A 26,733-nucleotide genomic window follows, 5' to 3' on the forward strand; every position below is an offset into this window, starting at 1 on the left:
CATGGTGTTGACATGGTGTTGGCCTAACCCACTTCACAAGGTCGCTGTACACACAAGCCAGCCTTGCAGTTAAGTCCGGGACATTTATGAGCAAACGGACACCTAGCCCTCGCGCGAAAGCAACAGCAGAGGTTCTGGCAAATTAAGTGGCTTGAATTGCATCATTTTCCATGTTTGCCGATCTTGTTACTATTTTAGGAACGAAATGTGTTGTACTGTACCCTGGGTTTGTTTTTGTTTTTTAAAAAAAGCAACAAAAAATAATTCAGGACCGTGAGACAAACAATCCTCCCTCTCCAAAAGGTTCTACAATACTTTAAAAAAAACCAACCCTTTCTTATACAGCAATACTGCAGTGAGAGCCCTGCAGGATCAGGCCAAAGGCCCATCTAGTCCGTCATCTTGTTCTGACAGTGGCTAAGCAGAGAGACCTAAGCACAAGCCCCTAGCTGTGGAGGCAGACCATAGCGATCCTGGCTAGTAGCCACTGACAGCCTTATCCCCCATGAATTTATCTAATCCTCTTTTAAAGTGGCTGGGGAAACCCAGCCAGATGGGCAAGGGTATAAATAATTTATTATTATTATTATTATTATTCTTATTATTAATATTATTATTATTATTATTCAGTTTCCTATTTCCCTAAATATATTGTAGGGAAGGTCCACAGCTCAGCGTCAGAACATCTGCTTTGAATGCAGAAGGTTCCAGCTTCAATCCCCAGCATCTTCCGGGAGGGCCGAGAGACAGACCCTGTTATAAAACCCCTGGAGAACAGCTGCCAGTCTGCATAGACCGTTCTGAGCTAAATGGACCGATGGTCTGACTCTGTAATAAGGCAGTTTCCCACATTCCTCCTCCAATAACTTGTGCCCAGTGTTAGAAACTCAGATATATAAGCTAAGTACCGAATGGCACCATCAACCTAGGAATGCCAAGGCCGCCATTTTTCTTCCAGCGGAGTTTATTCTAATTCTTATTATTAACTTCATTTATATACAGTGGTACCTCGGGTTACATACGCTTCAGGTTACAGACTCCGCTAACCCAGAAATATTACCTCAGGTTAAGAACTTTGCTTCAGGATGAGAACAGAAATTGTGCTCCGGCGGCACGGTGGAACTGGAGGCCCCATTAGCTAAAGTGGTGCTTCAGGTTAAGAACAGCTTCAGGTTAAGTATGGACCTCCGGAACAAATTGAGTACTTAACCTGAGGTACCACTGTACCACTTTCTATTTTAAAGGGGGGGAAAATCTCAAAGCGGTTTCACAACACATCGAAACACCGAATAAAACAAATTCAAACAAATTCATAAAACAAATTCAAGCTTCAAGGAAAGTATTTCAGATCCTTCCCTATGTGGCATTTTGCTTTCCCCATATTTATTTACCTACTGTATTTTTCTTTGTATAAGACTAGATTTCCTCCCCCCAAAAAAATTAGGTTTAAAATTGGGGCTCGTCTTATACATGGGTAGTGCTGAGGGGTGTTTTCTTAATTTGGAGTCCCCCCCCAAAAAGGGGGCATCTTATATATGGGGGAGTCTTGTACACGGAAAAATATGGTACTTCATTTATACAGCTGCCCCATAGCATAAGGACTCTAGGAAGCCAGTGTGGTGTAATGGTTAGAGTGCCGGACTAGGATCTGGGAGGCCAGGGTTCAAATCCCTGCTCAGCCATGAAGCTCACTGGGTGACCTTGAAGTCAGTCACAGCCTCCTTTTTACCTACCTCGCAAGGTTGTTGTTGGGATTAACTGAGGTGAACCATGGATGGGAGATCAATGCAACAGACAAGCTCTTCTCCTCACCAGCTTAAGAAAGCTGGAGGGGCCAGCCAGATGGAGATGTCAGTCACCCAGAGATCTCCATGTGGTTGCAATTGGACCTGCGCCTGCCGCAAATCGCACCTGCCTGATTTCTAAAATTTCTTGCGACACCGCCAAGATCAACTGCAGTCTACCGGGGGCTCAAGACACCTCCTGGTTTTCCTGCATGCCAGTGCAAAAGGGGGGCTGTCCATCACGCGGCAAAACGGAACACAGCCAATGGCTTCTGTGCTGCGTTTGGCTTGGCAGGTCACATCACTGCTGGCCTTGCACGGGGGTCTCTGGGCTTGCCTCTCCCTCTCCGCACTCCTGCTGCCCGGCTCAGCGAGGAATATTCAATGGCACATTGAGAGGAGGGCCCCTGCATCAGTACACTAGAGAAGCATAACAGATCTGGCTCGTGACGGCGTTGTCAGGAAGAAAAAAACTGGCCACACAAGTACCGCTACCAAAGACGGCACGAACCCAAAACTCTGCCGCCCTGTGACTTTGTGCATGCTTTTCCTCACCGCTGAACTTTCAGGTGATAATTGATTCGTACATAAGAGGTGCTGAGGGTGTCCAGCAGCGGCCAAGACACCTCTGATTGCATTTCCTAGCAGAGATGCCTTTACTGGGAAGGAAGTCTGAGAAATGCTTTACCAGGAAATGTTCCCAAGGAGGTAAATTGTTAACCAAGACACTGGGGGGGGGGGGAGCTGACACATGCTGCACCCCTTACGGACAATGCAATTGGGGGGGGGTGTAAGGTGGCCCGACGCTGGATCTGGGCCCAGGAAACATGCCGACGCGGAAAGGATTCTGGGCATGTGCAGGTGGCTGAATTGGTCTCAGGGGCACTAGATGCACAGACAAGTTGCATAGAACTCATGCACTGCTTATGATCACACACAAGGCTAAACCATAGTTAAAGGCAGTAAACCCCCATGATATTCTTGTGGAAAAGCTGGTAAAATGTGGACTGGACAAGATGGATTTGTAGCTGGTTGACTGACGGAACCCAAACAGGGGGTGCCACAGGGTTCTGTTCTGGGCTCATTGTTGTTTGACGTCTTTATAAATGACTTGGATGAAATGTGTGTGTCCATGTGTGTGTACACACATACACCCACACACACACACATACATTTAGGATTCAATATGACCTTGCAGAACTGGGCCAAAACTAACACAATGAATTTCAAGAGGGACAAATGTCAGGTTCTGCTCTTAGGCAGGAAGAACCGGCTGCACAAATGTAAGATGGCGGACACTTGGCTTGCCAGTAGTACACGTGAAAAGGATCTAGGGGTTTTAGTAGACCACAAGCTGAACATGAGTCAATAGTGTGATGCAGCAGCAAATAAAGCTAATGCTATTCTAGGCTGCATCAACAGAAGTATAGCATCCCAATCAAAGGTAGTCATATTACTGCTCTGTTCTGCCTTGGTCAGGCCACACCTGAAGTCCTGTGCCCAGTTCTGAGCACCACAATTTAAGAAGGATATTGACAAGCTGGAACGTGTGTGGACCAAGGAGGGCAACTAAGATGGTCAAGGGTGTGGAAATTAAGCCTTGTTAGAAACAGGGAGCTGGGTATGCTTAGCCTGGGAGAGACTGAGAGGAGCTTTGATAGCCATCTTCAGATCTCTAAAGGGCTGCCACATGGGAGATGGGGCAAACATGTTTTCTCCTGCTCCAGAGGGTAGGAGCAGAACCAATGGATTTAAGTTACAAGAAAGGAGATTCCAGCTGTACATCAGGAAGCACTTTCTGATGTTAAGAGCTGTTCAAAAGTGGAATGGACACATCAGAAGGTGAGGGACTTTCCTTCCTTGGAGGTTTTTAAGCAGAGGTTGGGTGGCCATGTGTCGTGGATGCTTTAGCTGTCCTGCATTACAGAGGGTTGGACTAGATGACCCTAGGGGTCCCAACTCTACAATTCTATGCCTATAAACAAACCATGGCTAAAGTGCTGGGCTAGCAAATTACGCAAAACCAAGATTCATTAACTAAGGTTTATTAAAACCATGGTTAAATGTTATGAGCAAACCAGGCCACTATATAATTCCCTGACATTGGTGAGGGCAGGGATGAACAGGAGAAGAACCCAGCTGGATTCTGGCATCCTGTTCTTACAGTAGCCAACCAGATGTCTGTGGGAAGCCTGAAAACAGGACTCGAAAACAGGACCTGCAAGCAACAGAGGCACATGGTCTCTGATAGTGGAGGGAGAACAGAGTCATCGTGGCCAGAAGCCACAGAAAGCCTTATCCTCAATGCATTTGTTTAACCCCCTTTTAAAGCCATCCAAATCGATGGCCATCACTACATCTTTTCGAAAGGAAATTCCACAGTCTAAACATGCATTGTGTATAGTTGTAATTTATTCTGTCGGTCCTGAATCTTCTAGCACTCAGTTTCATCGGATGACCCTGGGAGCTACTGTTATGAGGGAGAATCTCCCACCGCATGAGGCAGAATCTTATACACCTCTATCAAGTCCTCTGCTACTTGCCTTCCCCCCCCCCCGGCCCCAAACATAAAAAACAAGATTTAATCTTTTGTAGAGGAGTTCCTGCAACCACTTGATCGTTCTGAACACAGAACATAGCCATCGTGGCTAGTAACCATAGGCAGTCTTAAAGGTAAAGGGACCCCTGACCATTAGGTCCAGTCGTGGACGACTCTGGGGTTGCGGCGCTCATCTCGCTTTACTGGCCGTGGGTACAGCTTCCAGGTCATGTGGTCAGCATGATTAAGCTGCTTCTGGAGAACCAAGGCAGTGCACGGAAACGCCGTTTACCTTCCCACCAGAGTGGTACCTATTTATCTACTTGCACTTCGTGCTTTCAAACTGCTAGGTTGGCAGGAGCAGGGACCAAGCAATGGGAGCTCATCCCGTTGCTGGGATTCGAACTGCCGACCTTCTGATCGGCAAGTCCTAGGCTCTGTGGTTTAACCCACAGCGCCACCCGCGTCCCATACAGGCAGCCTTAGCCTCCATGAATTTGTCCAATCCTGTCTTAAAACCATCCAAGCTGGTGGCCATCACTGAACTATGGCACTTTGTGAAGATGTCCTTCCTTTTATCTGTCCCCAATCTTCCCACATTCAGCTGCACTGAGTGTTCACAAGTACTAGAGTTGTTGTGGGAGAAGGCCAGAACTTTTTCTCTATGCATTTTCTCCAAACCATCTAAACTGTTATAAACTTCTAGCACCTCTTACTCACCGTTTGTCTAACCTAAAAAAAGCCCCAAACGCCGCAACATTGATCATTTTGGCCGCCCTTCTCTAAACCCTTTGCAAGTCCATAATATCCTTTCTGACTTGTCCCAAACTGCACACAATATTCCAAGAGCAGTCACACCATAGACTTGGAACGACGGCATCTGTGTAGCGGCAACCTTCTTCTCAACCTCTTTCCTAACAATCCCTAACATGGAATTTGCCTTTCCCACAGCTGACGCACACCGGGTCGACATCTCCACCGAGCTACCGTCAAGGACCCAGCTCTGCGATTCTTCAATTCTATGACCCATTCCTGGCAACGGGTGCAATCCTCAGGCAGTGCAGAGGCTACGAAGCCCAGTGGAAAAAGTATTGCAGCCACGCAAAGGCGTGGGCCACATCAACTTTCCAAACAAGTCCCTGCAAGTTACCAAGCCAGAAAAAAAGCCACCAGGCCATCTTTGCAAGCCGCTCTGGGCACAGCAACCTCAGCTCACCAGCTAGGAGTGGAAGCTGGCCTATTAGGGCAAATGGGGCACTGACCGCAGTCATTCCCCACCTGCCTGTGGTCTTGCATATATAACCAGTAAGGGGGCAGCTCTGGCCATCATCGTCTCCGACTCCTGGTCTCTCTCACTTCTGCCCCACCAGTCCCATTGGAAATCTGCCACCGCTGCTAGGCAGCCCTCAGAGAAGCTGCAGCCTCACTCTTCCCAGCTCTGAAATGGGAACCATATTCCCCCTATTGCACTGAGGAACAGGCAGGCTCAGAAAGCAGCCTGCAGACCTCTCAGCACTTTGTCAATGTTAATTATAGCCACAGTCCCCAAACCCAGGAAATAACCCACAAGAGCTCCATTAACTTATGGTTACCGAAGAGCACATTCTGCATTCCCCCAGCCAGATGCCGTCAGGCCACATGAGAAGAGCTTGCTGGGTCAGGCCAATGGCCCATACTGGACTAGGTGGGTCACTGGCCTGATCCAGGAGGCTTTTCTTATAGATACAGCATCCTGTTATCAGACGCTGCTGGGAAACCCACGATAGGGGCGCAAACCCAAGAGCGCTCACACCTGCCATGATGTCCAGCATGGGATATTCGGAAACATAACTGCCTCTGACTATGGAGATTGTTGCATAGCCATTGTGGCTAGTAGTCATGAACTGGTCGAGGCTTAAAAAAAGCACAATTAGGAAGACTTTCCATGTCACTTGACTGGTGTTGGGCCTAGGAAGAGAAACGCTTCTTGTTCCTCTAGAGGCAAAGCAGGCCCAATTTTTATTTTAAAAATTATTCTTTGTACACCTTCTAAGGAGAAGCACTGTCCCACACAGTCACCCACACCCTCCCTTCACCTTCACCCCCCGGGCACCTACCTCCTCTAACTCATCCTTGGCATCCAAGCTGGTGTAGATCAGCAATTTCCCTCCACCTCCTCCTCCTGTGGTTGCTGCACCCCCTTTCCCCTTCTCCATAGCAGGTGGGGGTGGGGTGGGGAAGACACCCCCTTGCTCCCTCTCTCTCTCTCTCTCTCTCTCTCCCTTACCAAAGTGGGGCGGGGGGTGAGATCAATGGGGAAGCCCCACACTCACCCCCCCTGGACTTTCCTCAGCGCCCTATTTGGAGGCAGGGGGAGAGAAACAGATGTGGGGAGGGGGGCTAAGGGGCAGGGGGATTAGCTATGGGGCAGGTGGAACCGACTCTCTATTTAAAGTCACCACCACAACACACAACCTGTGATAGGTGCCCCACTATTTAAGGGGAGCACTTGTGGGGGGTGAGGAGCAGGGGGGACTTTTAAGTCTCCCCCCCAAAAAAAAAACCTATTGTGGGGAGTGGGGGATCCCTGCAGCTCCAAATTTGGAGGGGATACTTTTGCTTGACCAATGAAACTCTAAAGGGGGAAAAGTGGTCAGACTTGAGTGGGGGTTAAGTGGGGAGGTGAGTTGGGGGGGGCGCTCTCCTAGCTCTGAGGGGCGGGGCATAAGGAGTGGGAGGGGGTCTTCTGGGGGCGGGGCTTGAGTCCCAGGGGGCGGGGCTTGGGGCAGCTAAGGGTGGAGGCGAGGGGTGACACTCTTTTTATAGGCGTGTCTCTCTTTCAGGGACAAATTTTAAAAAAATAAAAAGGTGAGGGGGGGATATATATAGAGATAGGGGTGGGGGGGAGTCTCTGCTCCGGTGGGGGGGTAGGGAGGGGGGAGCGTGCGCGCCTCCTCGCCCCCCACCACCCAGCCGCACAAGACCGGAAGTCGGTGCTTTGGGATGAGCGAGTGTGTGAAGGGAACGGGCGGAGGAAGAAGCGCAGCCCTCCAGCACAACCGGAAGGGCCCGCCTCTCCTCCTGCCTCGTCTTCGCCCTCGGCCTATCAGGGGCCAGGGAGGCCGGTGAGTGGCAGGAGCCGTCCCAGCGGGCCAATGATTGGGAGTTCGGGCGGGGAGGAGGAGGAGGAGGGGAGGCTTGGAGTCCGGCCCCAACCTCTCCGCGGAGGAGAGACTTAGTAAAAAATACAGAGTGACACGGCTGTTTGTCGCTTCCGGGTTGGCTTCTTGCGAGGCCTCCTGGTTCAAAGGCTCTTGTTCGGGGGTGGCGAAGAGCAGAAGTAAGCGCCCTGTTCATTGGGTGAGAGAAAGGCCGGGCAATGGTAGCCTGGCTGCTATTGGGCAGCAGCAACCGGGTGTACTTCTGGCCCCCGCCTTTCCACAAGACAAGGAATTGGTTTTTCTTTTTTAGGATGTCCTGCCTCTTACTCGGAGTAGGCCCACTGAAGATAATGGATTTATGCAGGCCCACACCTTTCGCTTTAAAACACCCTCTCCAAAAAAGAACTGTAGTTTACCACCCACAGAGCTACAATTCCCAGCACTCTTGAAAAAAACTATAGTTCCCAGGATTGTTGTTGTTGATTACTTGGAGGAAATAATGCCATTTTAAAAGGATGGGGGGGGGTGCCATTAAAGCACCACAATGATGCTTTAAACAAGCATGGCTTCCTCTGAAAGAGTCCCAGACCCCATGGTTTCGTTGAGGGTGCTGGGAATTGTAGCTTTGTTGTGGGCAAACTACAGTTTCGCGGACTCTTGGGGAAGCTGCGCTTTAAATGTACATAGCGGAGCAAACCCATGGAAACAAACAGACCAAAGTTAGTCATGCCCATTGACTTCAGCTCTTGAGGTCTGATAGCTGATGTTAGCTATCGCCTTATTCTGTTCTCATGCTACAAGACAGCAATGACCATTTACGTGGCATTCCCCCCAAAAAGAAAGGGCGGGTACACACATTTAAATAAATAAATAAGTGGGGGTTTATTTACGTGCTACTCAATCATAATTTAAGCTGGTTTTCGCTTTGAAAATTACCCTGAAGACTGCCAAGGCCAATACTTATAATTATTCTCACGTAATAGGTTCAAAGGGACGCGGGTGGCGCTGTGGGTTAAACCACAAAGCCTAGGACTTGCCGATCAGTAGGTCGGCGGTTCGAATCCCTGCGACAGGGTGAGCTCCCGTAGCTCGGTCCCGTAGCTCGGTCCCTGCTCCTTCCAACCTAGCAGTTCGAAAGCACGTCAAAGTGCAAGTAGATAAATAGGTACCACTCCAGTGGGAAGGTAAATGGCGTTTCTGTGTGCTGCTCTGGTTTGCCAGAAGCGGCTTAGTCATGCTAGCCACATGACCGGGAAGCTGTACGCCGGCTCCCTCGGCGAATAAATCGAGATGAGCGCCGCAACCCCAGAGTCAGTCACGACTGGACCTAATGGTCAGGGGTCCCTTTACCTTTAATAGGTTCAAAGTGGAAGGCGCCAAAGAGAGAGAGAGAGACGACAGCCTGGCAGGGTAGTTCCCACATGGTTAATATTGCAGTTACAGGTGAGGCTGAGACAATAACCCTGGCGTGTACTCCAGTCATGCTGCCCCATTCATATACAATATGAGGGAGAGATTTACAACAACTTTGCTGTGTATTCCCCAAAGTCGCAGCACAATCCTTTCCATGCCTACTCCGAAGTTCAGCCCCATTGAGTTCAATGAGGCCTAACTTGCAGGGCTGTCATTATACAGAATCATAGAACCTCAGAGCTGGAAGGGATCCAGGGGTCATCTAGTCCAACCCCCTGCAATGCAGGAATCTCTGCTAAAGTATCTATGACGGATGGCCATTTAATCTCTGCTTAAAAGGTCCACCGCCTCTGAAGGGTGATGATGTTTAAAAGTCTAGCTTGGACGGCATTTTAAAATAGGGCATTATTATGCATGAAACATATACAGCGGTATCTGTCCAATTTTGTGTAGATTAGGTGGTTTGGAAATTCCGCCCCATGCCAAAAATAAATCCGCTTTTCTGACTGCAGTAGAATTTAACCAGGAGAAGAAAATCCACATCGAACCCGGAAGCTAGAACGCTTGGACTTGTGTATTCGAGTCTTCAATTTCTTAAGTCTATATGGGGAAAAGGGGAAAGGAAGGGTGGGGGCGGCGCGAGGCAAAGCAGCCCAACGGCAGCGCGACTCGAGGCCTAAGGCGCTCTTGGTGTCCCTCCCGTCTTGCGCAGGCGCAATCGTAGCTCGCCCTCAGCGGCCCTCCTCCCGCTCTTGCTTCTGGACGGGCTTGGAGTAGCGAGGCGCTCACCCCGTCGCAGTGCTCCCTCGCGCATGCGCCCTCCGCATCTTGAGTCGGCGGCTTGGTTTTCCCGCGCTGTCCGGCGAAGGCCCCTCCCTCCCCGCCTCTTCCTCTGAGGGCGCCCGTTGGGCCTCGTCGTCCTCCTCGGCCTCTTTTATAAGTACTCCAAAGTAACTCCCCACGGACACAAAGAGTGCCGTGCGTGCTTACTCCCGAGTAAGTTGCGCTCGGAGGTCACAGGTGTGAGGAGACGTTTGGCCGCGGGTTGTTGCTCAACTACAACTCCCATCAGCCCCTGCGAGCTTGGCCAATGGCAAGGGATGATGGGAGATGTAGTTCTGCGACGCCTGGAGGGTCCAAGTTTCGCCACACCTGACAGTTGACATCTTTTTATTTTATTGATTTCACAATATTCATATCCTGCCTGATTCTTTAAAAAAACCCAACACACACACACCCCAAAGTGGTTTGCAGAAAGAATAAAACAATAAAATTATAATAATAAAAACATTCAGAAAATTAAAAACTAGCAATGAGCTAAAAACAACACATCTAGGTAGGCTTGTGCTTGCCTAAACAAAAACGTTTTTTGCAGGTACCGAAAATAGTACAGCGAAGTTGCCTGCCTAGTGTCAATGGGCAGGGAGTTCCAAAGTGTAGACTCCACCACACTAAAAGACTGGATTCTTACTGATGCAGAATAGGTATGCGGAACAACGCCAGTTGCACCGATTGAAGTGGTCAAGTGGGCATTGTTAAGTTGTGGGTGAACATATCAGGCAACACCGTGATTCTTCAAACAGCTCTTGTTTATTCACAGAACAGAACAGAACTGAACTGAAGGGTTCAGCCAGCCTGCTTCTATAGAGCTCCACCACAACGCAACTGTAACAGCTTTCTGTAACTATCCAATCACTGAACGTCACTTTCAATTCCTTATTTGCATATGTGGACCTGAGTGAAAACTATCTACAGTATCCCCTTGCTGGCCCAGGGTGAGAAGCAGTGCAGATCTCTGAGCAGAGGTTTTAGATCCTGACAAGGTTCCTCGCCACAGCATTCTGCCCTAGCTGTAGCTTCCATATCAAGCACAAGGGAAGCCCCACATAGAGTGCATTGCAATAATCCAGTCTTGAAGCAACCATAATTTAATAGCAACAAAAAATATATATAGCTCAGAGACAGCTTCTGGTTATAGGCATATAATGCAGATTTTCATCATCACAATTTTTTGAAGCAAACTAACAAATGGTGTACTAACTTACCGTGAAATGTGGTGTGACTTTCTTACAGATCTCATTATATTAAAGAAAGTATATAATGTAACTATGTACTGAATACAGACAACAATGGCAATAAAGGGCAATCATCACGCCTTGTTCCTCTTTAAATCTTGGTGGCATACACTAGAATCACAGAATTGTAGAGCAGAGAATCATCTGTTTCAAACCCCTGCAATGCGGGATTCTCAGCTAAGAATCCCTGACAGGTGAGCATCCGAACTCTGTTTAAAAACCTCCAACGAAGGAGATTCCACTCTTCACAGCTGAACAGCTCTAACCCTCAGAAAGTTCTTGCCAACGTTTAGTCAGAATCTCCATCCTTGTCATTTGAATCCATCGATTTGAGTTCTACTCTCTGGAGCAGCTGAAAGCAAGCTTGCTCCAACCATCCATGTGACAGATCTTCATATATCTGAAGTTAGCCATTGTATCATTTCATAGTCTTCTCCAGGCCAGAACACCGTGTTGGAATAAAGCAAGCATATCAACCCATTTTTCAAAAGCACCTCCTAAATCTTCTTGGTAAAAAAAATCTGATTCTGTCAAAGGCTTTCTCTGCACCTAAAAAGAGGAAGACTGGACGGTCCCCGCCATCTCATTTTGCGCATATCTCGATACAATCTGTAGCTTTCCTGACATGCTGATCGTCGTTTTCCGTTCCTTATAAAGCCTTTTGGTCTCGTTCTACATATCTCTGGGTTTATTTAGCCTCTTTGCTAATATAGCACTCCATATTTCTGTATCCTGGTTTACTGGAGAGATTAGCCTACGAGGCCGTGGGATTGTCATAACTTTTCCTGCCTTTGAAAGCACCTTTACGACTGCCTCTGACCACAACCTGGGCAGTTTTCCCAATTTGCAAGGACTCGTTTATCATCCTTACATAGCATGCTATAATTTTGTCTGAGACAGTTATATAAAACTCGGCTGCCACCCCTGATTGACATATTTCTGTCTCTAAGTCAAACCACATTCGTGGCTTAAAAGCCAAACAGAAAACGAGATGTCGAATAAGCAAGGTGTTTCCTTCAAGGAGCTCCAAGTGGTAGATGCCCTTCCTCTTTTATCTTCACAACAATCCTTTAAGGGAGTTTAGGAGTGCCTTTGTGCCTGGGCTTCATAAAGGCATCTGGTTGGACGCAGTGAGATGTTGGTCACTAGATGATCCAAAAAGCTCTTCCAAAGTTCGTAAGATGGGCCCAAGGGTTCACACAACCAGCTTCATGAGATGAGTACGAATTTGAACACAGGTCTGCCAAGTTCTTAGTCCAACACACTATCCACTTAACATATCTGCAGATCAGCCTTCCTCACCTGGTACCCTCCAGATGTTAAGAACACAAGAAGAGCCTGCTGGAAAAGACCAACGGCCCATCGAAGAAGAAGAAGAAGAGGAGGAGGAGTTTGGATTTGATATCCTGCTTTATCACTACCCTAAGGAGTCTCAAAAGGGACGCGGGTGGTGCTGTGGGTAAAACCTCAGTGCCTAGGACTTGCTGATCGCAAGGTCGGCGGTTCGAATCCCCGCAGTGGGGTGAGCTCCCGTTGTTCGGTCCCAGCTCCTGCCCACCTAGCAGTTCGAAAGCACCCCTAAGTGCAAGTAGATAAATAGGTACCGCTTTATAGCGGGAAGGTAAACGGTGTTTCCGTGTGCAGCACTGGTGCTGGCTCGCCAGTTGCAGCTTCGTCACGCTGGCCACGTGACCCTGAAGTGTCTTCGGACGGCGCTGGCTCCCGGCCTCTTGAGCGAGATGAGCGCGCAACCCTAGAGTCGGTCACGACTGGCCCGTACGGGCAGGGGTACCTTTACCTTTAAGGAGTCTCAAAGCGGCTAACATTCTCCTTTCCCTTCCTCCCCCACAACAAACACTCTGTGAGGTGAGTGGGGCTGAGAGACTTCAAAGAAGTGTGACTGGCCCAAGGTCACCCAGCAGCTGCATGTGGAGGAGCGGAGACGCGAACCCGGTTCCCCAGATTACGAGTCCACCACTCTTAACCACTACACCACACTGGCTCTCTACTGTAGTCCATCCTCCTGTTCTCACCGGGGCCAAGCAGATATCTGTGGGAAACTCATAATTAGGACCCGAACACAAGAGCGCTCTCCCTTCCTATGGTTTCCAGCAAGTGGTATGCAGAAGCACTGCTGCCCTCGACTGTGGAAGCAGCTACTAGTGGCTACTAGTAGCTGTTGATAGTCTTCTGATCCCTGTTTGTTTAATCCACTTTTTGTCTAAAACCATCCAACCTTGGAGGGTTGATATGAAATAAATAATAATAATAATAATAATAATAATAATAATAATAATAATAATAATAATTTATTTATACCCTGCCCATCTGGCCGGGCCTCCCAGCCACTCTTGGCGGCTTCCAACAAAATATTAAAATACAGTAATGAATCAAACATTAAAAGCTCCCCTAAACAGGGCTGCCTTCAGATGTCTTCTAAAAGTGTGGTACAGTGCTACCTCGGGTTAAGAACTTAATTCGTTCTGGAAGTTTGTTCTTAACCTGGAACTGTTCTTAGCCTGAAGCACCACTTTAGGTAATGGGGCCTCCTGCTGCTGCCGCTGCGCCGCCGCCGCACGATTTCTGTTCTCATCCTGAAGCAAAGTTCTTAACCTGAGGTAATATTTCTGGGTTAGCGGAGTCTGGAACCCTGACACGTATGTAACCTGAAGTGTATGTAACCTGAGGTACCTAGCTTTTCTGCTAGGGATTATAGGGACAGAAGTTCCAAAGAAAAGATGGTTGTTATTTATGTATGTAACTACAGCAGCTAGGATTCTTTACGTTCAGAAATGGAAAGGTGAAGAAGCTCTCACCAAAGAAGAATAGTGATGGACTGTGCTGAATCAGCAAAGCTAACTGCTAAAATAAGAGAACGTAACGAGGATTGTTTCACTGAAGAATGGAAGCCTTTTTGGGACTATTTAAAGAAATGCTATGATATGGTGAATTCGCGAGCTGGGTTTGAACTATGAGCAACAGAAAGAATGAGAGATTACTGAGTTACGATTATGATATGAAAGGAGAAAAATATCGCAGAAGATGGGATGGGAAGATGAAAATAAAAAAGAATTAAAATAAAATAAAACCATCCAACCTGGCGCCCATCGCAGCCTCCTGAGGAAGAGAGTTCCATAGTTTATGCACTGCGTGAAAAAGCCTTTTATCTGATCTCAATGATTCAGTTTCGTTTGCACAACACACACACACACAAACACACACATATTTACACGGAAACTCCACAACAGTTCCTTCCAAGCAATTAAAAAATAATAATCTAATATTGCAATCTCATGCATGTCTACTTGTGTTCAATTGCGCTTAAGCAATATTATGCACCATATAATTCACATGCTGGTTTCTATAAAGTGCTGTAAGACTCTTGGTTGTTTACACAGGAAAACTGAAGCAGGCGCTCCATCAAAATAAAATATCGGTCTTTTCCTTTCCAAGCCGGCTGTGTCGTTTTCACGCTCCTCGGTCGTGACTCATGGTTCTAAGGTATCAGCCGTTCTTTCCGCGTACGAAGGGGAAATAAATTTGATGCAAGACACTAAGTCGTAAGATTATGAGCGGCCCAGAGGAAATGAGAGGCCGATCTGTTAATTACCCTTTCCTCGTAGCCACATCCGGCTTTTTTTCTCCTGGAGGCAACAGGCAGGAGATTAAAAGAATTTTTAAAATAATAAAAAAAAAACGTAGTTCCCTGCCATGCACACCGTACGATGGGATGACTGACGCAAAATATGTTAGGGTCTCGAGTGATGAAACGCTTTGTACGTATAGATCTGGCACGGGTGATGCGGGAATCTTGAGATTGGATCTCCTGACATTTTTTAATTTTGTTGTTGTGCTTCTAAAGCAGCACCGAGGGACTGGAAATCAGGAGTACAGGAAGGCCAAGCCAGATGACTGGCCCACCTCTCCCTACAATTATTTATTTTGCTATTGTACGTGTGCGGCTGCAGTTTCAATTCCCTCCGATGCTCCCAATGTCTTTGGAGGCATTGTAGGAACTTGAAACGCCAGGCAGTCCCAGCTTCCCAGTGTTGCTCAGAGTACTGAACTGATTGTTAAAACAAAACAAAAAAATTCCTTCCAGTAGCACCTTAAAGACCAACTAAGTTAGCATGCACACTTCTTCAGATACACTGAAACAGAAGTTGCCAGATCCTTCTATATAGTGAGAAGGTGGGGAGGGGTATTACTCAGAAGGGTGGTGGGAATGGGTGATTGGCAGATCACACATACCATCTCGGGACTATTTAATTGCTCATCGTCTAACATTGTGTATGCCATCAAATGCCAACAGTGTCCTTCAGCTCTCTATATTGGACAAACCTTACGCCAAAGAATAAACGGACATAAATCTGACATCAAGAATCACAAGACAGAGAAACCAGTAGGAGAACACTTCAATCTCCCAGGACATTCTATACAAGATCTCAAAGTAGCTGTTTTACTACAAAGGAATTTCAGAAATAGACTGGAAAGAGAAGCTGCTGAATTGCAACTCATTACCAAACTTAAAACCATGGAGAGACCTGGCCTGAACAAAGACATTGGATTCTTATCTCATTATACATGACAAAGCCATTTTTCACCTTCTCACCCCTTGCTTTTTCCTGTAAGACCTACTGCAGTCCTTAAGAGTCGTCAACAGGCTCATCACAGCTATCTGCCAATCACCCATTCCCACCACCCTTCTGAGTATTACCCCTCCCCACCTTCTCACTATATAGAAGGATCTGGCAACTTCTGTTTCAGTGTATCTGAAGAAGTGTGCGTGCACACGAAAGCTCATACCAAGAACTAACTTAGTTGGTCTTTAAGGTGCTACTGGAAGGAATTTTTTTTTGTTTTGACTATGGCAGACCAACACGGCTACCCATCTGTGATTGTTAAAAGAAAGAAAAAGAAAAAGAGGGTACCCCCGGGCCAGTCGTCAGTGGTGAGCCCTGACAGTTATCCCAAGATGCCAGTTTTGGTTTCCAGTTCATGCCTTGGCAGTGCCCAGGAGTGGAGAGGGTGCTTCCTTTCTGTGTGAAATTTGGGAGACTTCGGTCACATTCCCACAAACACCTGCTTTTTCAGAGTGTTGTTAAGTACAGTGGTACCTCGGGTTAAGTACTTAATTCGTTCCGGAGGTCCTGAAATTGTCCTTAACCTGAAGCACCACTTTAGCTAATGGGGCCTCCCGCTGCCGCCGCGCTGCCAGAGCACGATTTCTGTTCTCATCCTGAAGCAAAGTTCTTAACCCGAGGTAGTATTTCTGGGTTAGCGGAGACTGTAACCAGAAGCGTATGTAACCTGAAGCGTATGTAACCCGAGGTACCACTGTAGTAAGACCAGACTGCCTTCCCCGGGGTCCAGTTCCTGCGGTTCCTTCCAGAAGGAGGTGCAGCCAGAGAAACTCACAAAGAGACCAAACAGGTTGCCTCACCGAAAGGGCCTTTATTTACATTATTCACTGTGGCAGACTCACAATCCCCCCCCCCCCGCGGTCCCCTGTTTGCACATGACCAGTGGAGAGGATGGATTTCATGATGGCCAGCTCCGGCAGTTAGTTCATAAAGGGCCGAACTACACAATAGGTTGAATCTGTTATCACAATCATAGGCGGCTGCGTCATTGGTTTTGTAAAATGGGGGGTGTGGCGAGGAGTGGGGTGGAAGTAGCTTCCCCAAAGCACCATAGCCCTGATGAATCTCTCTCTCTCTCTCTCTCTCTTTCTAAATGGTCATCGCTGGGGAAGGAAGCTGGTATTTGTGTCAACAACAGCTTTTCCTCCAACGCAAAGGGCATCTGGAAGGTGTTTTTGTTTTTTGCCATAATGTGCGTGCAGAAAGGGTTAAGCCAAAAAACAAAACGACCCTCCCCTCATTTCTCTCCCCACCTCTGCTTTTCATAACTTGTTTAACATAACTTGCTCCAGAAACCATACCTCCCTCCCTCTCTCTCAACACATGCACGCAAACACCCCGTTCTAACAATATAGTCTATTTTCACTCCCAGCGATATGCAAGGTAGCAATAACAAGTGCCTCTGAGCATGTGCAGAGCGCCATTCCCCCCTCCGCGACAAAGTCATCACAACCAGATTATATGTATCCTGGGGTGCGGGAGGCGGAGAGATCAACATCAGAGGAAGGACTTTCAATACGGTTCTACAGATCGCAACTTGCTATTCAGGGAAGGCAGAGAGTGACGCATACATTCATTTTATTATAAAGCTAGAGCTTTTTTCAGGGGGTGGGGTGTGAAATCAGCAGCGGGTCATATACAGGCACGAGGTCTTGCGAGATGCTCAGACGTCCTCGCTCCAGATGCCAAATTCACAAGAGAGTGTCAGGTGCCCAACCAGCTTACAGAGAGGGAGGGCCTGGTGCAGTTTGTTGAGTCTCCCAGGCACCGTGAAGGACCCCAACTATGTCTGGTTGACGTGGTCAACAGGGAGCTGATGTGAAATGGGAAAAGGAGACAGGGGACACACATCCGTAGTGATGGCTGCTCCAGGCCACGGGTGCACTGTCCAGTCTTTGGGGGCTCAGAACTGGGTCAGAGCAGCTGACATGCTCAAAAGGCCCGAGGTGGAGAAGGGTGGGAGTGCTCCAAGGGAGTAGGGTCCTGGGGGCTCAGTCCGGGATCCCCCTGACCCCCGGAGGGTGCCCTGAAAACAGAGGGTCTTTGGTGGCAGGGCGGAGACGGCGGACGTGCCCGCCTTCGGGAAAGCAGGAGGGTTAGGAGATCTCCTGGGAATCCCGGAGGAAGGCCGCAACTCTTCAGCCCCGTGTACTGCTCACACGCTCCCCCAACAGCCAGTAGGTCCGGAGTTTGCCCTTCCCCTGGAGAGAGGAGACAGGAGGGCTGTTCAGACATCAGACACAGAGCCACCAAACCCACCACAATGTCCCCACCTACCGCCCCAGGGAAAAGAACAGAAATCTGGCGCATAGATACACTCAGTTGCGGCTGGTGCCCATTTAGGCTATATCGGGGTACCTGAACTGTCTCAAGCTTTAAAGACGAAAAGGCAAAGGTTAACAGAAGAACTTTGCCAAGTTCCTCACCTTCATCTCCACATCCCCACGGAGCTCCAGATCAAAGCACCCAAACTCCTCCAGGATGGACTTGGTGGTTCCTGACAAGTGGATCTTCAGAGCTGGAAGGTGCAGACAGAAATTAGCAGGTTTGCACAGCGGTGGCTCCTCACTGTTTCGGCCAAACCTTTGCACACACGTGAGGTGGGGTTTAAAACTGTGACTGCGTATCGGTGAGGAAAACAAGGTGATGTGGGAAGCTGCGCGCAACATCTCAAAATCCAAATTCAGAACACTCAGTTGTGTGACGGGGCGGGGGCTAGATCGTGAAAAGGATCTGGCCCGTGAAGCCATCAAAGGTCGCCTGCCCCTGCCCACCCCACCCAAAATAGCCGCTCACCTTCCCCGTTGGACTCCATGCGGGAGGCTGTGTTGACTGTGTCCCCAAAGAGGCAGTAGCGAGGCATCTTCAGACCCACAACTCCGGCACAGACAGGGCCTTGGGGAGCAAAACACAGCGGTCATTGGGGATGGGGTGGGATGAAGACACGTGAGTGTGGAGCTTTTCAGCTCCCATCCAGTGATGGCTGGTGCCCATTAAGACTGGTAGGGCAGAAGAGACCAATAACAGACGGAAGCAGAGCCAATGACAGGCATCTTCTTCCCTGCTGAGTTCTACACTGAGACTGAGGAAGACGAAGCTGCCAGTCAGGGCCACACCCCCCCCCCCCTGGACTGGCTGTTAGGCAGAAAGGCAGGCAGGTGGAGACAGGCTGAGCTTGGTGGGGTACTGCCCCCTCACCCGAATGGGTCAGCCTCGGGCGCTCCCACCATCTTCCCCTGAATAGCCAGGATCATGCCCTCTCCACCCTGGAAATCAGTTTGTGCAGACCTAAAGATAAAACCATGTGAACCATGCTTCTGACTGTATACCTGGAAGGCAAATCTGAACTGTAGATTGCGCAAACCATGGTTCATCAAACCGGGCTACATCCTAACCAGCTCACTGACAACCGAGCCAGCCTTTGATTCGCTTGTACAGTCGTACCTTGGTTTTCAAACGGAATCCGTTCTGGAAGTCCGTTCGACTTCCGAAAACGTTCGAAAACCAAGGCAGAGATTCCGATTGGCTGCAGGAGCTTCCTGCACTCGATCGGAAGCCGCAAAAGCAGCGTCGTATGTTTGGGTTCCAAAAAACATTTGCAAACCAGAACACTCACTTTTGGGTTTGCGGCGTTCTGTAGCCAAAATGTACGAATACCAAGGTGTTAGACAATCAAGGTATGACTGTATATCATTTTTGTTACAAATGCAAAAGGAAGTATTCCATTGCAATTCCTGTTTCTCTCTTCCCAAAGAATCCCAGGAACTCATTCCCAAGATCAGCCTCTCAGGGTGAAGCAACACCTCCAAGTGTGAATGTAAAGCCAAACACTGCCTAAACCATGGTTTGCAAACCACCTTCAGATCCCCCCCCCTTTTTTGGCAGCTGCTCTCAAAACCATGGTTTATCAAATCACAGCACCACATCAGACGTCACAACAAACCATGGTTTGTTTGCTTTGCCTAAGCCATCTCAGCGTTGAAGCAAGCATGGCTGTCCTGCCCGTGACCAAGGGGTCTTAAAGGGGTCCCTCTTTTCACGCTCCCACTCATTTCTCACCGCTGTGGATCCCGATTCGCAGTTTGAGCTGCTGGTCCGGCCGATGGCGGATCTTGAAGTTGCGGACGGTCTCAAGAAGCGCCAGTGACATGCGGGAAATCTCACGGGCGTGCAGCCGTCCGTTGCGCACCGGGAGGCCCGACACAACCATATATGCATCACCGATGGTCTCCACCTGGGCAGACATGGCAGAGAGAGGGATTCATGGAAGGGACAAGCATTTCTGTGCACTCAACACAGATCAAATGCCCCCTCCTGTAGGTCAGTCACCTGATCCGTTGACTTTATGGCCAAACCCATTTGCTTATCGCCTCCCTGCCCAATCACTCTCCCTGCCCCGCAGTGGCATGTGGGCTAGTCCCCTAGATGTTCCCAGCAAATTAGAATATTACAGTATAAAAGCCTAACGCTTCCTTACCAAGGCCCAGGAAGCTTCTGCCTGGTTTAGAGAGGCATGATGCTCACATGAGTGACATCATGTCCGTCCCCACCCTACAATCTCCCTCACAAGCTGGTGCCTCTAGCCCAAACAATTCCCCTACGAAAAATTTCACTGCACGCCACTGCTGCCCCACAACCTCAAGCTGGCCAGGCCAAGAACCTCTCACCTTGTAGACATCAAAGTTATCAATGATGGCATCAAAGCAGGTGTACAAGTCGTTGAGCAAAGCGACAACCTGTGAATGAGAAGTAATAGGGGATTGATCTTAATGACAGGGCTGGGTCTACGTTGTGCTAAGGGCGGAGGGGGGTGGGATAAAAGTTTATTGATTCTGCAGCTTCAAATGAAGTATGATTTTACATGCCCTGCTTGGGGCCTTCCCACAGGAGTCTGGTTGGCCACTGTGGCTATGGACACACCATATCTTTAAAGGATGTGGCTTCCCTCTAAGAATCCTGGGAACTGTAGTTCACGCCTCAAAGAGCTATAATTCCAAGCCCTCTTATTATTATTATAATAATTTATTATTTATACCCCGCCCATCTGGCTGAGTTTCCCCAGCCACTCTGGGCGGCTCCCAATCAGTGTTAAAAACAGTACAGCGTTACATATTAAAAACTTCCCTGAACAGGGCTGCCTTAAGATGTCTTCTGAATGTCAGGTAATTATTTATCTCTTTGACATCTGATGGGAGGGCGTTCCACAGGGCGGGCACCACTACCGAGAAGGCCCTCTGCCTGGTTCCCCCTAACCTCACTTCTCGCAGGGAGGGAATAGCCAGAAGGCCCTCGGCGCTGGATCTCAGTGTCCGGGCTGAACGATGGGGGTGGAGACACTCCTTCAGGTATACAGGACCGAGGCCGTTTAGGGCCTTAACAAACAGTTCCCAGGATTCTTTTTGAGGGATGCTAGTGATTGAATCAAGGGACATGGGTGGCGCTGTGGGTTAAACCACAGAGCCTAGGACTTGCCAATCAGAGGGTTGGTGGTTCGAATCCCTGTGATGGGGTGAGCTTCCGTTGCTCGGTCCCTGCTCCTGACAACCTAGCAGTTCGAAAGCACGTCAAAGTGCAAGTAGATAAATAGGTACCCCTCTGGCGGGAAGGTAAACGGTGTTTCCGTGTGCTGCTCTGGTTTGCCAGAAGCGGCTTAGTCATGCTGGCCACATGACCCGGAAGCTGTACGCCAGCTCCCTCAGCCAATAAAGCAAGATGAGCGCCGCAACCCCAGAGTCGGCCACGACTGGACCTAATGGTCAGGGGTACCTTTACCTTTAGTGATTGAATCTGTGTTCAATAGGGATGGGCAACTGTCCGTTTTGGTTCCTCTCCGTTTCTGAAATTTTCAGTCACCCCAGATTACCTGAACATTTGTTCCCCTCCTGCTCAACCCAGTCACCTCCATGACACGCTTGTCTCCCTGGTGATTGGTGCCTCCCAGTGCTTCGCTGTTTTGGTCACTCACCGTCCTTTCCCTTGTTACCTCCGTGAGCTAACCGCCGTTGTCCTGGTTACCTGAGTTGCCGCAGCACCTGTGAGGGCAAGGCTCGGTAGCCGTTGATTACCTAATTGATTCCCTCTCTGCCAACCGAGGGATGAGGCTGGGGCCAAAAAGTGCAGAAAGGCAGGAGGTCCTGCTGTGTTGATCAAGCGAGGGCAGGAGACCAGGCTCCTAGTATTTATACAAGGCCTAGCTGAGGGATGGGGAACTCCCCCCCAAAAAGTTTCAGTGCCACATCCAGCATAAGGTACCCCCATCTCAAACTGCCATGCTCTTCTCTCTCCTCATCTCATTCCCTCTTTTCTGCCATCCCTCTTCCCTCCCTGTCTCCTCACCCAGTGGACGGATGCATCTGTTTCTCACCCCACCCCACTCTGTTCCCACTGCCCCCACCCTGCATGAAATTAGGCCAAGGGCAAATGCCACCCCCAGGCCACCCCTCGCCTACCAAGTCCGGACACTCCACACTGCATCCCACAATCCCCTTCTGTGCACAGATGCCCAAGAGCAGGCCATCCCAGATCGCTCAGCCTAACAGTTTCAGAGTTTGATACCCAGGGTCCCTGATAGGATACCAGTAACTAGGTATTGCGGGGATGGGGACTTGACATCTTTCTGCAGGACCTGCAAGACAGAGCTGTTCCACCAAGCCTTTGGCCAGGGCAAAGCCTGACTCCCTCCTTTGGCAATCTTCACAGAACTCTATCCCAATGGTTGCCATCAATTTGATTTGAATTAATTTTATAATGAAATAATTTTAGAATGTTGTATTATTTAATGTTGTTAGGCGCCCTGAGCCCGGCTTCAGCTGGGGAGGGCGGGATATAAATAAAAAAATATTATTATTATTAGTTTAATTCAGTTCATACTTCAAGGTGAACCTACCTAACTCCCACTTTCTGAAACAGTACACAAACCGAAATACAGCCATCCTTTGAGCGTCACACTCACACTTCTGAATTTTGCAAGCACTGTGTACAAAAAGGCATACACACATATTCTCTCTCTCTCTCTCTCTCTCTCTATATATATATATGTATGTAAAAAAAAAAGCAGATTGATGTGGAAATGGGGAGAATAAAACTGAAGATTGAAAAAATGAGGATTGGAAAAGAATGGTTTTCCCTATTAGAAATGCCTTCTCCTGTCCTTGACGCCGCAACTGCAACCACTGCCTTGGTCCAACCCATTTACCTGCATGGGGGTGCTCTCTGCCGACAGGGCAGTGAAGCCCACGATGTCGCTGAAATAGATGGTGACGCTGTCAAATGCCTCTGCTTGCACCGTCTCCCCGCGTTTCAGCTGCTCTGCCACTGAGCTGCATGAGAGGGAAAGCAACGCACGTCACTGCATTTCCACTTACCGATTGATGAACCACAATTAGGAGTGAAGGCAGACCTGATTCATTTCGGGTCCGCTGGAGAAGTGGGGCTCCCTGTATAGCTATCGCATATACAGGACTTCTTTTGAGGATTGGGCTCAGAGCAGGGACCTGTGCAGAACACGAGTTATTTTTGTTTAGGGCACAGACCGGACTGTTTTGCTGGCTTTTGTTATCAGTCATGAAGGAAACCTGCTCCCACAACATTTTTTAAATTGCTGGGCTGTGTGGAGTGCTGATTGGCTGGACCACGCAGAGCGCTGATTGGCTGGGCCCTTGTGGTAGGCAAAGAACGGAGCCAGGCTGCACAGTGTGCTGATTGGCCACCCTTGGGGCAGGCAGGAAACAGCTAGGCTGCGCAGAGTGCTGATTGGCTGGGCCCTTAGGGCAGTCAGGAAATGGAGCTAGGCTGTGCAGAGTGCTGATTGGCTGGGCCCTTAGGACAGCCAGGAAATGGAGCTAGGCTGTGCAGACTGCTGATTGGCTGGGCCCTTAGGACAGTCAGGAAATGGAGCTAGGCTGCACAGAGTGCTGATTGGCTGGGCCCTTAGGACAGTCAGGAAATAGAGCTAGGCTGTGCAGACTGCTGATTGGCTTGGCCCTTAGGACAGCCAGGAAATGGAGCTAGGCTGTGCAGACTGCTGATTGGCTGGGCCCTTAGGACAGTCAGGAAATGGAGCTAGGCTGCACAGAGTGCTGATTGGCTGGGCCCTTAGGACAGTCAGGAAATAGAGCTAGGCTGTGCAGACTGCTGATTGGCTGGGCCCTTAGGACAGTCAGGAAATGGAGCTAGGCTGCACAGAGTGCTGATTGGCTGGGCCCTTAGGACAGTCAGGAAATAGAGCTAGGCTGTGCAGACTGCTGATTGGCTGGGCCCTTAGGACAGCCAGGAAATGGAGCTAGGCTGTGCAGACTGCTGATTGGCTGGGCCCTTAGGACAGTCAGGAAATGGAGCTAGGCTGCACAGAGTGCTGATTGGCTGGGCCCTTAGGACAGTCAGGAAATAGAGCTAGGCTGTGCAGACTGCTGATTGGCTGGGCCCTTAGGACAGTCAGGAAATGGAGCTAGGCTGTGCAGAGTGCTGATTGGCCGGGCCCTTGTGTATACCACTTCTGAACATGGATGCTCCATGGCTAACAGATACTGGTAGAGGAGTGGGGTGGGGCAGACTCACTGGGGCAGAATCTGGTAGAGCAGGGCCTCTGCCTTGCGCTTCTCCTCCAGGTAGGCCTGTGTGCGCTCCTCCACCAGCTCCTCCAGGTTGTTGGCGTACTGCTCCATGCGTGACAATAACGTATCCAAGAGGTTGCAGCTGTTGCCCCTGCCACACAGACAGTCAAAGATTAAAGCAACCGAGATTCTAGGCCGCCGCCACCTCTTGGCAAAGATATTCCGGGGGGCCCTTCTCTGCATTTTCAGCTTTCATTTAGAAGAAAACACAAACCAAAGTTTCTAGTCTTTTGCGGAGCCAGGATCCTACACCCTAAGAAGCAAACCAGCTCCTGGCTCCCAGTTTTCTGACCAATGGGTCAGTTAGCGGGGAAAACAGAGGTTTCCACACATACATCCCCAAACCTCTCTCCATCCTTCAGCTAAGCAGAAGCACTCAGGGAGGGTGCAAAGCAGGGATGCTGGGAGGCGTGGTCTGGGGAGAGGGGGTGTGGCCTACAGACAGATCTGAGAGCTATAGAGAATTGGAAGGACACATTTGGCCGCAGAGGTTCCCAGCCCTTGCTGGAAGGAGGAGGGGCACATTTTGGGTAGTAAAGGTAAAGGGACCCCTGACCATTACGTCCAGTCGTGGCTGACTCTGGGGTTGCGGCGCTCCAGGTCATGTGGCCAGCATGACTAAGCTGCTTCTGGCGAACCAGAGCAGCGCACGGAAACGCCGTTAACCTTCCCGCCAGAGTGGTACCTATTTATCTACTTGCACTTTGACGTGCTTTCGAACTGCTAGGTTGGCAGGAGCAGGGACCAAGCAACGGGAGCTCACCCGTCATGGGGATTCGAACCGCCGACCTTCTGATCGGCAAGTCCTAGGCTCTGTGGTTTAACCCAATTCCATTCAAAGTAATCCCACAGAAATTAAAGGGCCTTCATTTCAATGGGTCCACTCTGAGTAGGACTAGCATCAGCCACAACCCTTCACTGTTCTCAGAGATTGCTGAGGGCTGCAGGAAATCAGGTCAAGGGCCGCATGCTGTATACTCCTGCCATAAGCCCCTCCTTCACATTTCCAGGTAAAGGCCCTGACGTTTGGGCTGCGCCTTCCTGCCTTTCATCAGGGTGGAATGATGAATTTAATCATCACACGGCTCCTTTCTGAGAAGGTGCATGTGCACATTGGGGTGAAAACAGGTAACGATGGCCGCCTGTCAGGTTGTGCTTGTGGGGCGGGATGCAGTAAGGGTGCGTACCTGTCAAATTTCCGCAGCATGCCTTTGATGTGGTGGAAGTCGGGGCGCTCCTGGGGGTCTTCAGCCCAGCACCGCTGCATCAGTAAGACCACCTCCTCGAGGTTGGACGGCAAGTTCACCGAGGGGCGGAAGGGGGGGCGCTCGCTGCTCTTTACTCGCTCGATAATTTCTGAAAACGGCACACGGGCAGGGGAGAGGGGGACCGAAAAGAAATTATTGGGAGGGGACATGCGCATGGGTAAGAAGGTGACATTTTAATGTGGCGGCACCTGCACTTTGGAACTCCCTGCCTATTGATACCAGACAGGATCCCTTCACTGCACTCTTCAGTGCCTGCTGAAAACGTTTTTGTTTAGACAAGCCTACCCAGATGTTCCGAAAATTAATGCAAGCTTTCACGTATTCTTATTTTAAGAAGGATAGAAATTTTTTTATGTATGCCACAGCTGCAGCAAGAATTCTCATTGCAAAGCATTGGAAGACACAAGATCTACCCACCTTGGAAGAATGGCAGACCCAAGTAATGGACTATATGGAAATGGCAGAAATGACTGGCAGAATACGAGATCAAGAGCAGGTGGAAGAAGACTGGAAGAAGTTTAAAAATTATTTACAAAAACATTATAAAACTCATGAATGTTGAGGACATTGAAATGAAACGAAGGGGTTCTAGTGAATAAGATAAATAAGAGTATGAAAGAAGGTATAGATATTGGATGAAAATCTGGATAATATAATATGTGAAAAATTTTTAAAGGATGAAATTAATAAGAATGAACTTGCTAAATTAATCTTAAAGTGGAATACAAGAAAGGAGGGCGGGTGGAAGTCAGGAAAATAAGGCTATGAAGGATATGAAACTGAAAAGAGTTCTTTCTCTCTTTCTATGAAAAATTTCTTTCTTAAATCTTTTTTTTTTTAGGTTTGTAATATCTTTTTCTTTTTTGTTTTTTGGCTGTGTTTTGATTCTTTGTCCTTGTTGTTTGAATGTGGCTGTTTGTAGGGGTTTTGAGGTCTATTGTTTTAGTGTAATCCTTTTTTCTGGTTTTTTCTGGTTTTTTCTTTGAAAAATTTAATAAAATATTAAAAAAAAATAAGGTTTAATGTTTTACTGTGTTTTTATATATGCTGGAAGACACCCCTGGTGGCTGGGGCAACCAAGTCAGAGGGGCAGTGTACAAATTATCATCATCATCATCATCATCATCATTATTATCAGTGCTTTTTTCTGGGGGGGATGCAGGGGTATGCATACTCCTAAACATTTTGTGGATCTTTGTACTTTTGCCCATTTACTGTATTTATTTTTCCTGATTTAAGCTATAAAATGGTGATATCCT

General features: G+C 48.8%; 2 protein-coding genes across 6 annotated transcripts in view; both read right to left on the reverse strand.

The window, feature by feature from the left end:
- Positions 1 to 7,315, reverse strand: part of INTS3 (integrator complex subunit 3) — a 90,001-nt gene extending 82,686 nt beyond the window's left edge. For 3 of the 4 annotated variants that reach the window (XM_028709329.2, XM_077920730.1, XM_077920729.1), the window contains exon 1: positions 6,420 to 7,315. In XM_028709329.2, the coding sequence (XP_028565162.1) occupies positions 6,420 to 6,518 (99 nt within the window). In that variant the 5' untranslated portion in view covers positions 6,519 to 7,315. The remainder of the gene's footprint in view (positions 1 to 6,419) is intronic. The other variant, XM_028709328.2, reaches the window with a different exon arrangement.
- Positions 7,316 to 16,766: 9,451 nt separating this feature from the next.
- The window catches only part of NPR1 (natriuretic peptide receptor 1), a 60,223-nt gene continuing 50,256 nt past the window's right edge, over positions 16,767 to 26,733 (reverse strand). For both annotated transcript variants that reach the window (XM_028709692.2, XM_077920817.1), the window contains exons 15-22: positions 25,394 to 25,562; positions 24,151 to 24,297; positions 22,790 to 22,913; positions 20,262 to 20,330; positions 19,654 to 19,828; positions 18,391 to 18,489; positions 18,021 to 18,112; positions 16,767 to 17,795 (exon numbers count right to left, since the gene is read on the reverse strand). In XM_028709692.2, the coding sequence (XP_028565525.2) occupies positions 17,733 to 17,795; positions 18,021 to 18,112; positions 18,391 to 18,489; positions 19,654 to 19,828; positions 20,262 to 20,330; positions 22,790 to 22,913; positions 24,151 to 24,297; positions 25,394 to 25,562 (938 nt within the window). In that variant the 3' untranslated portion in view covers positions 16,767 to 17,732. The remainder of the gene's footprint in view (positions 17,796 to 18,020; positions 18,113 to 18,390; positions 18,490 to 19,653; positions 19,829 to 20,261; positions 20,331 to 22,789; positions 22,914 to 24,150; positions 24,298 to 25,393; positions 25,563 to 26,733) is intronic.

This window comes from Podarcis muralis, chromosome 16 (genome assembly GCF_964188315.1).
Source record: "Podarcis muralis chromosome 16, rPodMur119.hap1.1, whole genome shotgun sequence".
Taxonomy (NCBI): Eukaryota; Metazoa; Chordata; class Lepidosauria; order Squamata; family Lacertidae; genus Podarcis; species Podarcis muralis.